The 14,343-nt window shown below is 30.8% G+C and overlaps 2 protein-coding genes, 1 long non-coding RNA gene and 1 other non-coding gene across 7 annotated transcripts; 1 reads left to right on the top strand and 3 right to left on the bottom strand.

Moving 5' to 3' along the window:
* Positions 1-4,404: 4,404 nt before the first annotated feature.
* Positions 4,405-4,476, bottom strand: TRNAD-GUC. Its single transcript has one exon. It is a non-coding gene; the product is annotated as a tRNA-Asp (tRNA).
* Positions 4,477-5,776: 1,300 nt separating this feature from the next.
* Positions 5,777-7,618, bottom strand: LOC125385637. Its single transcript, XR_007225122.1, has 2 exons — positions 6,870-7,618; positions 5,777-6,684 (listed from the first exon to the last, which is right to left on the bottom strand). It is a non-coding gene; the product is annotated as an uncharacterized LOC125385637 (long non-coding RNA).
* A 465-nt stretch (positions 7,619-8,083) lies between these two features.
* Positions 8,084-11,326, top strand: LOC100643770 (trans-Golgi network integral membrane protein 1). 2 transcript variants are annotated; one of them, XM_003397561.4, is made up of 4 exons: positions 8,084-9,445; positions 9,541-9,576; positions 9,656-9,807; positions 9,925-11,326. In XM_003397561.4, exons 1-4 carry the CDS (start codon positions 8,362-8,364, stop codon positions 10,069-10,071), a joined length of 1,419 nt encoding a protein of 472 aa, XP_003397609.1. In that variant the 5' UTR covers positions 8,084-8,361; the 3' UTR covers positions 10,072-11,326. The 2 variants fall into 2 exon arrangements, with proteins under 2 accessions (XP_003397609.1, XP_003397608.1); XM_003397560.4 differs by having other exon boundaries at positions 8,086-9,427.
* Positions 11,327-11,495: 169 nt separating this feature from the next.
* On the bottom strand, positions 11,496-14,258 carry LOC100643975 (vitamin K-dependent protein C). 3 transcript variants are annotated; one of them, XR_007225121.1, is made up of 8 exons: positions 13,478-14,258; positions 13,088-13,169; positions 12,839-13,007; positions 12,565-12,770; positions 12,205-12,416; positions 12,116-12,124; positions 11,908-11,965; positions 11,674-11,739 (listed from the first exon to the last, which is right to left on the bottom strand). XR_007225121.1 is itself a non-coding variant. In XM_003397563.4 (7 exons), exons 1-7 carry the CDS (start codon positions 13,568-13,570, stop codon positions 11,618-11,620), a joined length of 942 nt encoding a protein of 313 aa, XP_003397611.2. In that variant the 5' UTR covers positions 13,571-14,235; the 3' UTR covers positions 11,496-11,617. The 3 variants fall into 3 exon arrangements, 1 of the variants encoding a protein (XP_003397611.2); XM_003397563.4 differs by lacking the exon at positions 12,116-12,124 and having other exon boundaries at positions 11,496-11,739; positions 13,478-14,235; XR_002308051.2 differs by having other exon boundaries at positions 11,658-11,739; positions 12,116-12,416; positions 13,478-14,254.
* Between the last annotated feature and the right edge of the window lie 85 nt (positions 14,259-14,343).

The raw sequence follows: 14,343 nt of genomic DNA, 5'->3' as shown, positions 1-14,343 counted from the left end.
ACTCATCAAAATCATACTTCGATTCCAAAAATCTTGAAGCAAAATGTATCCTCATTTATGGAAATTAAAAAATTCTTCGAAGAAAAGGAAGAAGAATTTAGAAACTTCTTTAATATCCTCAAAGTGCCATTTATATCATATTAAAAAACAGACGACTTTTTTCACAGTACAACGTACTGAAAGAACGTCGTTATATTCTATTCTACATTCATAAAATCTCAGAGCTTGAGCAAAAATTGATAAAATTTGAAATCATCGCGTTTCAAATACACGATATATATGAATGAATTTCTTCAATTTATAGATAAGTACGAGAAAGTTGAATTGTTCGCAATTAGTTAGTCACCGAGAATCTCGTAAAGATATACTTTAGTCCTTGACCAAAGAAGTAGGCGTGTAAAGCGATGGACGATTCATTTTTCTCGTGTACCTCGATTAATTAAATAGATTCATTCCTCGTGTGATAATTAATTGTTAAATTCTTCGAAAAAAAAAACATCTTTTTGCGTGACTATTTGTACATTTTGTAGACATACCTACTATGTACACTTCAGTAACAGGGAAAAATACCATTGCACCATTGCGTTTGGTGGTCGAATTAAGTCGCATTTCTAACACGATACGTTCCCAAAGATTCGTTTCCATCGGCTCTTATCTTCTCGTTTATTTCAGATTCGTTCGTTCGTGATCTGATTCTTCCGATGAGTCGAAAATCAACATCTGTTCGAGCTCAATCGTAGAGTGTGTGTTCATAAAGGGGATTCAGTCGTGGCGAGGAAAAAAGATTAGAAAGCATGTTAAAATATTTTTCGTCGAGAACATTTAAGAAAATTAACTTTTTTCTGAAATTATTACTTCGTTTGTAAATGTCCGCAAATTATATACAGTCCTCTGTGAATTAATAATATAAAGAATATCAGATAATTGTAAAAAAAAGGTAAATTATTATTATTCGATATTGTTTGCTACGTATAAAATTTTCTTTGCAATAAATCTAATTTTTCCTATCCTCGTAACGAACTTCTGCTTATCTAGTATTTTGCTAATACTCATCTAGTATTTTGTTATTCAAGTGAATTAAATTTACGTAAAGATAATGTATATAATTACACGTAATTACGTAAAAGAAATTCTCCCTCGAATATATATTTGCGTTCTGTTCTTAAGTAACGAGTAAGGGAAAAGAGATTCATACCAATCGTTCCTCGAAGCAATCATTCTGTCACCGTCACTCTGTTATTACCATTATCGATTCTATGATATAAGAAGTTACTGTCTGAATATTAGGAACTAGCACTAAGGCATCGTTCGCAGGAACACAAGCGAAAATCATCACGAAACTCAACTTCGTATGCACTTTCCTTCGTAGCTACCGACCTATACATCACACGTGTCTATAGAGGGTACTGTTCATGCGGGTTGCTGAACTTTGAGAAAGTATTTTGCTGACGCTGAGGGTGAATTAAAATTTTGTTCAACTGTTGAGGTTGAGGTTAAGCTATTCTTCGCGTATATTATATACGACACTAAAAAACTGAAAATTTAAACGTTAAACTGCTACATATGACTACATATGCTACATTCTTTTCGAATGAACATTCCAGAATAATTTTACTATGATTTTACTCGCAATTCTATTTTTATGAAAAATTATTGATGAAGCATTTTAGATTAATGTGCCTAAGACATTGTTAAATTTCGCTTTTCAAAAATCATATCTGATTAATAACAAAAATAACAAATATTATTGCTAAAAAGCGTTATTTTAAATCGCACCGATATTTACAAATCTGTTAATTAAAAGATGACGATAATGATAGGATTAAATTTGCATTCGTAAGCTTTCACTGCAGAACACGCGGAACTCTACACCAAAGTTTAGCCCTGCATAGAGATGTTCCTTGAAGCGAACGAACGTCGAACAGCGTTTTCTCTATACTCGTCGTCGTAGATTCTTCCGAATCGCGCGTTTTCTTCAGCCACGTGTTGCCATTTGCATTTATCTCACTACGAAACCACGAAACATCACTCAGTCCTCATAATCGCCCTTGTGATTAGCGAACGTTAGAACGTTACGAGAATGTTTTTCTCAATTATTCGCAAATACACAACTGGTGATTTAAATGCAACTAGTAATTAACGTATATGGCACCTTTACGTAACGTAAAATCATTATTAAATAAGGGTATAATAGTCGATAACGAAATAACATATAAGAGGGGAGAACGAGTTTGTTCATTTTGAAAAATCGCGGACGAAACGTGAAAACGTAAGGTATAATAAGTGATTTAATATTTTAAGAGTTGGATATAGGTACCGTCAAGATTAAAACGGGATTTAACTAATTGAATTTAAATAATTAAATTTAACTAAGGATTATTTATTAGCTATTATATATATATATTATATAATATATAAATATATATATGTATATTATATAACTATATTATAGTAGGGGAATCAAATTTTACGTACCACAGAGCTATTTGTACAAAAGCCGATTTTATTTCGATCATTCATCCATGGATTAAAACGTCGCTCGATATTTAAATTGCCAAGCAAAGCAACACTCGATTTAAGTAACATACACATATATACATAATTATATTTTAGATAATTAACCAGCAGATGATTCTAGTTTTCTTCTTAGGGCTTAGATGTACGTGTATTACATTTGTCTGTATTTTCAGAGTTAATCATTAAGTTTCTTTCTTTCTCGAAATCACGCGATTATCGCGAGGGACGACAGAAACTTCTTGTGTAAAATTTTTATGAGAGAATTCGCGCATTTCGAGCCACCTGAATTTACAAATGTGTGTGTGTCTGTATTCGTAGGGCGAACGACGTGACATCAGTGCCCGATAATAGCAAAATTACCTCCCAACAATAATAAATAAATAAAAATAAATAATAAAAAAAAAGAAAATGGTAAAAATAAGGAATATCAAGTTAAAAGGAATTTCTTTCTGGTTTGGGAAGATCGTACGAATGCAACGGTACTTTGATCGTCGTTTGCCCAATCGTTGAACGATCATGTCACTTGTATCTCGCTTGACTACACTGTGTAGACTGTGGTCGCTTATGCTGTATGATTTTACAAAGAATAAAGAACACCTATAAGATAGTTTAAGTGGGTTTCGTTGATTAAAACGTATCGTTCTCGCGGGAACGGAAGCGTATCGTGTTTCGATAATTTCCAGACTTCACGTCGCGAAATCACACCAATATTGAACAAGAAAAATACACCTATGAAGTTATTTTAGCATGGTATACATCTATTTAGTAACGAAACGAAATGTCCACGAGTCGTTCAAGAAAGAAACGCGAATATCTATGTTCTTAAATTTTGCATCGTAAATTATGATATTATTTTGGCTGTATAATTTTACAAAAAATAAAGAATACTTACGAAACAAGTTTAAACAACATTTGTTAATCCTTTCAATGAAAACTTCCTGTTTCAAGCCCTTTTAGAAAATACAAGAAATCGAATTTCCTAAGTTATGGAAGAAATTCTAAATAATTTTTTAACTTATACATTACTATAATTTTACAATGATAGTACGAACTAAATAATCCTGGCAGTTGTAATAGAAAAGACACTTTGGTCATTGTGCAAAGCAAACGACAAAGCAAGAATAATCAAATCTTTGCAGCTTTTTTCGATTACATAAGATGATGCAAGAACTGGAACATACTTGCAAAAGAATTTAAGCTCTAATATATTTAACATTTAATATGTTTTCACACGAATAATTCTATTTTACTTCCTAATACACGATTATGTTTAATATCAACTCATTAAACGGAACATTATATCCATTAAATTCAAATTTAATGATATGTATCTTGTATACTTTGGTAAAGACGAATATAACAAGCTTCTGCACACTAGTTTTCATAGATGTTCAAATTTAATTTCTACAATTGAAACTTCACTGACCCATTGGTTGACCCATTTAAATATATACCCATTTAACCTTTCTAACAAATCATTCTTTATTAATAGTGGAATACTATGTTGGCTGATAGATTAGAACGATAGTATGTATGTATATATTCGTTTTTTCTTTTGATCGCTTACAAAATAAAACTAAAATAAAATAAAACTGAAATCAGTCCTCATTGGAGAATCAAAGCCTAGTCTCCCGCATGACAGTTAAAAACATTAACCACTTTTTTTTTAAACGAACGTTTATTGTGTCAAAAAAAGAACGATATTTACATGGGTACAATAAGTATAACGAACACAAATTAACGACAAAGACTGAAAAATTATTATATGATAAAATTATGCGAGGTTGGAGATGTAACAATTATATACAGGACTGTGTGATATGCAAACTGTATAGAATTTTTATGTAAGTGTAAAAAATATACAAAATATAAAATTAAAATTTAATTCTCCCCGACGGGGAGTCGAACCCCGGTCTCCCGCGTGACAGGCGGGGATACTGACCGCTATACTATCGAGGAATTGGTTTCGTGTATTTTTTATTTCATATTTGTGGTACATTACTTTCTTTATAATTGTTTTTAAGTTTTTGTAACTACAAATATTTTTTAATATATTTTTTATGTTTATCCCTTAAATCGTATCTTATCAATGTATATCTGAATCTAGTTGCGAAGTCATTGGAGTTTATATTTGGACTATATATTATTCTTTTGTCCTAGGTTTTTCTGTTGAGAATTGTCCGCGAATGCGATAGCTCCTTTGTTGTGGCTATTTAGTTCGTACATCTGATGTAGATCGTTTATATGTTAAACAAGATGAGGCAATTTACAGCTCCTTGTTGTAGTCCGTCTTTTATTTTGAATAGTTCTTATAATGGTGTTCTGTCCGTCTATTATGTAAAACTGTTTGTCGTGTAGTATATTCCATAGTATTTTTATTGAAAATGGCATGTATTTTTTTCTCAAGTTTGAAGAAGTGTCCATTCAGCCAGACTGTATTAAATGCCTTTCTCAGGTTGATGCAGTCGTTTGTGTTTCTTGTGTTTCTTCTTGCGATTCTCGATCTCTTTTCAGTTGTCTGCGTGATCTGCACATGTCATCTGCGAATACGTCAGCTATGAATTTTGTTATGTTATGTATCGTGTATTTGATTATTATAGAGACAATTTGTATTACTGTAGTATCGTGGACAAAAGGCCTAAGATATCAGCCGAACCGTAAACAATGTCGCGAGAGCCGCGGCATCATCGGGTACATCAATGTGTCGTCAGTCCTTTCAAGTGGATAGTTTCGTGGAAAGGGCCTGCGTGACCCTGGCCACGGATACGTGTCCGATAGGACGGGAAAAGACAAAGAGACGCTAAGGGCAGTGTTAGTTGAGAAGCCGGAGAGAACGAATGCAAAAGGCGTGCAGTGTGAGTTGAGAAGCGAGAGCGTACGAGTGCAAAAGGTGAAGACTAGAGTTGTAGAGTTGAGAGAGTCAATAAGACTGCGGAGTTGCCTGAGTTGCTAGCGTTGTAGAGAGATCGAGTTGTTAGAGTTATAGAGTTGTGAGAGTGATTTGAGTAGAATAAGATTTTTGCGTTTAGTTCAAGTTGAACATGTATCGTTCTCTGTCCAATTAATCTCTGTTATTTTTATTTATCTTAAATAAACAGTATTAGGAGAATTTTACAAATCTAAATTATCCTAATCCTATCCTTTTTCCGATACTACATTACTGACATTATTTATTTTTTCAAATATTGATGTTGGGCAAGAGGCTAACTGGTTGGTAGTTAGCCGAATTATTGCTGTCTTCGCTTTCCTTTTTTAGCGCTTTTCCTTATCTTGTGGAAGTATGCTAAGTTTAAACAATTGTTAAATACAATTGTATAGTAGTACATATATATAGAGGTGGAAGATTTTTTGCAGAGCTATGTTTGCAATGTTGTCAAAGCTGGATGATCTATTTCTTCTTTGACCTTTTGATTTCTTTGAGTTTCGGGCATCTTCTGTAAGAGGCTAGATGTTCAAAGCTTTTACAATTTACGTAAGAAGATGTTACGTTTTCCTCGCTATCGTGATCTATGTTGGAGTGGGATCACTCGTTTTAATCCTGTATGATATTACATTTAACCTTTAATTCAAATTGCAGTTAAGTGTGAAGTGACTTATTTTCAGACATCGCTTGTACAGGATACGATTCCTCTTTATGATTTTTTCCCATGCTGTACATGTGTGCAGCAATTTATTTTTATCTCTTTCAATTTGTTAATGTCATATACGCAGAGATTTAAACTAGAAGCATTTGGCAGCATTTCAATCTTCTCGCACAAATTTCATAGATAAGAAGCTTTATAAATTTATAAAATTTATTTCTTTTATTTGTTGCATGTATAGTGTATTTAGTACTTTTTGTGCTTCGAAGTTAATCTTAATATTTTTTAATAGGATTGTTGTATGCTTCTCTTTATTAAGTAAATATGTGAAATATCGTATATTATTTCGTTTCAGTAGGCTACATGCTATTCCTCGATCGGCTACCGTGTTTCTTTGCAATATAGTATAGTATAATGCTTTTGTTCTTGTTAATTCGCTCTGGACCGGTTGTTTAAGTAACATACACATATATACGTAATTATAGTTTAATAATCAACCAGCAGCAAATTTTGGTTTTCTTCTTAGGGCCTAGATGTACGTATTTAACATTTTCTGTATTTTCAAAGTTCATTATTACGTTTCCTCCTGGAATTACGACAGATACTTCTCAGGTAAAATTTTTTACGAGAAAATTCGCGCATTTTGAGCGAACTTGAATTTACAAATGTGTGTGTATGTATTCGCAGGACGAACGACATGCATCATTTGTTATCAATTCGCTCTAGCCCGGTCGAGTTCGGGTAAACTATGTTGACTTCACTTTCCTTTACCTGTGGCAATACCATTCATTTTTCAACCGTTTCGTTTAGTGTTCTGTTTTGTTTACAGATCTCCTCCTGATGGTTAATTTCATATGTTGACGCTGCTTTTGCTTTTGTTATTGGGCTTTGCGCTTGGTGCTATATCTCTCATGGCTTATTTTCTTTTTTGGTAGTATATACGTACAAAGTTTAGTCTCTTTATGTATTTCTTTTATCCGTCTTGCAAGCAGTTTGAGGCACTCGCTCATTCGTGATATACGTCTGACTCCTACGGAGGTCGAAGAGCGAATGAGATATTAGCCACTATACATGTGAGACTGTCGTGATTTTTATTTTTTCGGAATCTATGTATCTGCAACTGTAATTGACTATGCATATATATTTACTTAGTTGTTTATTAATTGTACATAGCGTGGTTATATTTTTAATAATCATTCGTAGAGTCACTTCGATATGAATCACTTGAATGTACTTTGGATAGTTTACAATTAATTTCAGATTACTGTTAATCTGGGGGGATGGGAAACTTTATGTTTTATCATTTTTAAAAACATTTATCATTATGCTAATAATGTGAAAGATCTTAGCGTTTATACAAATTTTAATAAATAAGTTACTGGGATAATTTAGATCCTAGAAAACTGTCCTTTAATTTATTATCATAGGAATTACTTATTTTCTATTAAATACATTCTATATTATATTATTCTATCAATTTGATATTAATTTTATACGTCTGTTAGCAATTTTATCACTAAATTATGATGGAAGAGATGTACATGTATATATAAATATTTATTTCAATTATCTATTAGCTTCCTCTTATTATTAGACTATTTTTATAAATTATTTTTCCTTCTTATTATTAGATTAGATATTATCCTATTATTAATAGATCCTATTAATTATTATTAATATTTATAAAATGAATTATATACCATTGTTACCATTATTCGTGATTAATATAATTAATAAAATAAATAATTTTGGGAACGAAATAAATGGTATTGTATCATAAACAATAATGTTATTTCAAATAAATGTGAAATTTTCTAATGTCTTCTTCGTAGACATTGACATTGATTCTTGTAGATTACTCATCGCGAAAAATAGCAACTACAAGAATAATCGCATATTTATATGTAAAATATATTGCGAATCAAAACTCAATTTTTATATATATACATATATATCAATATAAGAAGAAAGAAAACGTTATATTATCGTTCAATTGTAAACCTTTTATACATTACACAAAATGATTTAATTACTAAAACGACTTTTTAGGTTACGTATGCTTAATCCAGAAGAAAGATGGCGCATATGTAAAATTCTATGATATTAAATGCGTTGTTGGGGTTAGTATCAAACTAAATTGCGAAAGGTTATGTTCATTATAGTCGCAAAAAGTAATACAGTACTCGCAGTAATAGATGTGTTGGAGTGATTACTAAGGAAATTAAAAGTGATATAGAATATTGACTTTGTAGATAAAGGAATTATGGAAAACTACGCATTTCGTTCACTTTTCGGTTTTACTATATTCGCTTCTTTTCTTTACTGTATGAAAGTGTCAGATGTACTAAGTGCACCAACAACTCTACGTATTATAGATGTAATAAAAAATAAGAATTACTTAAATTGTAATGTACAACCGTTTTTTTATGAAAATAATATTACATCAGTTTGTAATAATTTAACATATTCTGTGGATAAGCATGATTTAAAGTCAACGAATATCCTTTTATGTTTTGCATTCCTTGATGGATTGTATAAAGTTTGTCACTCTAATGAAGTTCCCAAAGAATATAATAATACAACTACATTTTATTCATATATTCAAAGTTTGGTCCCTGGTGAAAAAGAAAACGATAGAGATGAGTTTTGTGGTAATATTAGTGACATTAATATTGCATATAAACAATTGGAACGTCAGTTATCATATATAAAGTCTTTACGTTTCTGCTATCAGGAGTGCTTTGATAAATCAGGTAAATTTACTCCACTTTGTGCGATATTAGCATGGAACAAACATATTAGTGATACAAAACAAATAAATACAAATAATAAGTCTCAAGGTGACATGAATGAGAAGGAAGATGATAAAGATGTAAACCCAGATCCACAAGTACAGCATCCTAGTCCAGGAACAGACAAACTTTCCAGTGAAGCATTAAAAGGAAATGATAATAAAAATAAAACACAGATAGATAGACATACTGATGTTAATGCTGTTATAACTATACCACCACTACAAGGAAAACAGAATAATATTAAATTCTCTATAAAACCTAATGAAAGTAACATCGATGGTATTAATACATCTCCAACAGGCAATAAAAGAAAAGAGTCAGAAAATGGAAAAAATGATGTTGAAAATATAGAACCACCGCCTAAAAGTAACGACAAAGGAGGGATAGGAAAAGAAGAGATAACTGATACAAATTCTGTAAATAATGAAGATGGAGGAAATAAGAATGATGGCAGTGAGGATGTCACAACAAGTACATTATCAGAAAACACTCAGGAACAAGGTTTTAGCCATGAATGGAATCCCCACGTGCAAGGTGATGAATTATCTATTGGTACTTATCAAATCTATTATTACTTAAAATTTTGTATTTTTACTTTTACATATGATCCATAAAACATTTAAATTCAATGTATATTTTATTTTTAGATCCAAATAATAGACCTGAACAACCTGAGGATACAGGTAAAAAGTTTTATAATAAAATCTTTTATACTTCTTAATATTTTAATGTATTTATATTGAATATATATTTTCATAATAGCATATCAAGGTCAGGGTATAACTGAACAGAGAAATGTGATGTCTAGTTACAATAATATCAGGTTAGATGACGAATCCCACTATTTTACTTACTTCAGTGTACTTTCCTTAATCTCAATAGCTGCATACATTGGTTATTATAATAAACAGAAGGTACGTAATAATTTTATGATATATTTATATTATATTTTATATTATATTTATCTTTTTTATATTATATTTTATTTTATTCACTTCTATTATTGATATCTTGGTATTTTAATATCGCAGATATTAGCTATTGTATTGGAAGGACGAAGATCACGTAATCGCGGTAGACGACGATCGAGTGCAGTTAATTATACTAAATTAGATTGTACACTTGAAGAAGCAGTTACATCACAGTGTAATGCAAATGTGACCCATGTCATATATTAATACATCAAATATTTTAAAGCTACTGTATAATAGTACTTGTGTAACATATTTTGTACTGAAGTATATTTTCATTGTAATATGACTTCACTTTTGACAAATTAATTCTTTGTCAATGTTCCACTAATTGTTATTATTTTAAAGTTTGTTGTTACTAAATAATGCAATATTTAATCGTATATCGTAATAGCTAAATAGTTCATTTATTTCCAATTTAGGTTCAATAACCTTTTCTTTTTAGTAAATTTTTAATATGTATTTTAATCAGTTGTTTACATATTTCAGCATATATATATATATATATATATATTCTTATTGGTTACAAATGCATTAAAATATAATTTTTTTGCAGTATATTATCGATATTATACGAAGTAAATAAATATTAGCTTTATTAAATATTTAAACTTAAACATTATCGTAATCTTGTACAATTAGGAATATGTAGATTTAAATTTATACTTTCGAACCCATTAGAAGATTTATTATATTATTTTACATTATTGTTTTCGCTTTTTTCGCTTAAAAACTACAAATCATTTTACAAAATTAGTTTAGCACATATTGTATTTCAAATCTTTTTGTATATTAGAGTACGATTTTTAATATTTTACCAATAAGATACATTTTTCTTTAAACTGGACTAAATTGTTACACCAAATTGCAAGCAATGATGTAAATATTAATATAAATCAGTGAAGTAAAAACACTGATAAGAAAAGATATCACGCAGTATATCTAAGCTTCTATATTAACTTTTTAAGGTTTATGTAATACTTCATTTTTTAAATTTCATTTTTTTATCTTCCTACCGTTTATTATATTTATTCACAGATTAAAGTTGTATAGGAGTAGAATCAGCAGTAGCTCTAAAATTACATGGTACACTTTTGCAAACAGTTCCTTCGATGATATATGTATATTATATATTGCAGTATTAATATATTGTAATCATAATTTTTATTTTCGATATAGCATGAGACTAAATGTTATATTATAATTAAAAACTTTATAATCTTATGTTACATTCGTTAATTCAAAAATTCGAATGCATTATCATTAATCTTCGAAATATCTAAGCAATGCAATTACTTACTGTATATTATGTACTAGGTTTAAGCGAATTCGGTGCACAAAGTATTCTGGTGTTTATACGTATGTATCTATATATTTGTATCAAACTTAGGTCATTTCAACGAGTTATTGTACATTAATATTTATCAAGAATTATACCAAACTAATTTGTCATGATTGGAAATACCGTCCACTTATACACGCATATGCTATAAAAATATTATTGCAAATGCCGACATCGAGCATGTAATAAATTTCATACAACAAAGTGAACGTACATTCTAGATACATACATTATATAATTTTCACAAGTATATTCTTCGTTTTAAAATCGTTGTTAGAAACAACTAACCTTTTCTTATTTAGAAGTTTATTTACTAATGGATCTACATATTCTTTCTAAAAGTTTAGAATACCATACAGTAGAATTATATTTACAAGAGAGAGATAATCGTAGTTCAATAACTATGGTCTATTATTTTGAACAATAGCACGCATCTTTGGTTTGCTGTAATATCCAATTTAGATGTGGACCAACTCTTGTAAATATCGAAATGGCAGGGGTGCTACCACATTTATTTACATCCGAAATTATACCTGTTATGAAGTAGAATGTCTCTTATTAATTTACTATTTTAGTATATACAATTTCAGTCGTGAATGATTTATATAATCATAATCAGATAGCTGTAATAAAATTATCAACTATGGTTATTTGAGTGACTCATATAATTTTAGAACTAATATCATAAATAATATACGTACCGACTAGATCATATACTCCAGCATATGAACGATATTGCACTGAAGAACCTACATCATTCTGAAAAATATATTTTCATATTTTATTAATACGAATTATTGCAAAGTCATATAAAATAAGACATAAATCAAAAAGAAAGATAAATTCTTCTCGATTGAAATTTAGTAATTTAATGGTATTCTTATTATCTAATGGTTTGTTAATACGTACCTTCTATATCTGTACTTAATTAGAAAGTTTCGATATTAATAGAACTTGTAAACAATTAGTAAGATAATACTGACGATAAGTTAACATACCTCGCATACAATAGAGCTTCCACCTAATATTCCAGCACAGCCGGAATCGTTGTGAAAATTTGTAGGATTTATGCCAGAACTAATACACTCGTCGCGTCCCAAAATTGGAAGACCCAATTTTCGCGGTCGACAAGTCTGATTGTTGTTCGTATCTTCCTCTGTGCTCACTATCCACCCAACCAAAGTTCCAACTTGTCCCAGATAAGTCGAACCTGGAACATGTAGATCATAGTATACGTTGTATTAATAATAATACTTATTCTTAAACATAAATCAATGTATTATAAATTGAGTTTAAAATTGGTCAATTTCGTTTAATATTAACAGTAATTGTGTAAACTTGTTATACGAGTTATATACCTGGGTTTGGCAAACAAATGGGAGAGATTCTTCTCTCGAATTTAATTGGCTGACTTAATTTCATCAGTGCCAAGTTATGAGCATGTGATTCTACGTTATACTCCGGATATAGAACCAAAGATTCAACGCTAACTGTGGTCGATGATACATCCAAGTTACATCGATCGTGTTCTCCAAAAGATATTTTTACTTCCGGCGTGGTTACACTATACACGAGATCGGTAAATTATCATATAAAATTTGTAACAACGTCACCTTTATCTTATTTACTAACCCAATGAGTTGGCTGGCAGAGGATAAAACATAACGATCGTTTATTAGAACTCCGCTGAGAAGTAATTTTGATTTCACGTGAATATTTGCAAGCCAGGGAAATTCATGAGCCTTCGTGTACTCCCCGCCAAGGAATCGTGCCTCAACAAATCGATTTGGTCTTCCGCAAACTGTAAATAAGTTACATCGATAATCAACGAAGAAATTTCTTGTAACTTATATCGTAAAAAAGATTGAAGTGTTTTCTTACGACAATTGCCGCATGTTTTAAATCTCCCAAGCAGGTAGTCCAGAACACCTCGTGTTTGCCGCAGTTCGTCATCTCCTATGTCCTAATGAAATCAACACAAAAATCTTTAGAAAGTATATTTATATATGAATACGTAAATTTATTTGTATATTTTATTTTCTTGTTGTATCATTCTTTAGAAACTTAGACTTTAAAATTACATCTTAAGGCTTACATCAATTTAGGCTTAATTAAATTAAATCATCCATAGACTGCAGACTTTTATGTATTTGTGGGATATTTAAAGGTACAAAAATGCACAGAATGCGCGTAATATATCAAAATATATAAAATATCAAAAGTATAGTACTCGTAATAATTTTCTATCTAAATTATTGTAAGATTGCTTACGGATGAGTTAAATTTATTGCAGTGAATGAACCTCGAAGTGAGCACCAACAGCAAACCACAAAAAATATATTTGAGGAAGTTTTGCAGCTTCATGACTTTTCTCTCGGCTGTCGAAACGTTACTGGTCCCGGTTAAACGGTTGGTTTGTCTTGTATAGCGGGATTATCGTTGCCCGCATCTTGAAAAATATACAACGCTTTTTCCTCAATGTCGAACGTACTAACGAGTGGTTCCTCGGTATCGACCAAAGGATGCCGATCTTGTTTTTGCTCGTTTCGTTTTCGTTTGAATTATAACCGGTTTATAACCGGTTAGTACAGTACCGTTAGGCTATTTCAGGCATCGTATGATGGACCAATCCATGGAAATGGTACATGTACGTTTGACACATATAGTATCCCGATCATAAGCTTTGATTTGCATTTGCTTCGACTTGAAGGATTAATACGCGTCGACTTATCCTTCTATGCAGAGATTTGTCGAGAGAGCGTAATCGTTTCTATCGATTTGAAATAGGCTATGGTTGAGTCGTATTAATTGATTATACTGATCAACTGCTATTTGTCGATTTCGGAAATTTAAGAGTACAGTAGAATTACATTTATATGAATCTAATGGAGGTAGTTCATATAATAGGAATTGACTCATACGATTTCTTGTTCGAACAATAGAAATTCTCGTTCCGATTGGTAGGTTCAATCGACAGGAAGTTAACCCATTTATATTGTAAATTACAATCTTCGCATTATTTGCTGTCTCGATCCTTTTAATTGCCTAAATATGCTTTATCATGTTCGTTGAATTATTTGTATATTTAAAGTGTTATAGATTTTTAATTGTTATTAGGATGAAATAAAGTGTATTGA

Source organism: Bombus terrestris, chromosome 9, assembly GCF_910591885.1.
Source record: "Bombus terrestris chromosome 9, iyBomTerr1.2, whole genome shotgun sequence".
Classification (NCBI taxonomy): Eukaryota; Metazoa; Arthropoda; class Insecta; order Hymenoptera; family Apidae; genus Bombus; species Bombus terrestris.
The sequence above is the reverse complement of the archived record's forward strand: the minus strand, read 5'-3'. Positions and strand labels throughout refer to the sequence as shown.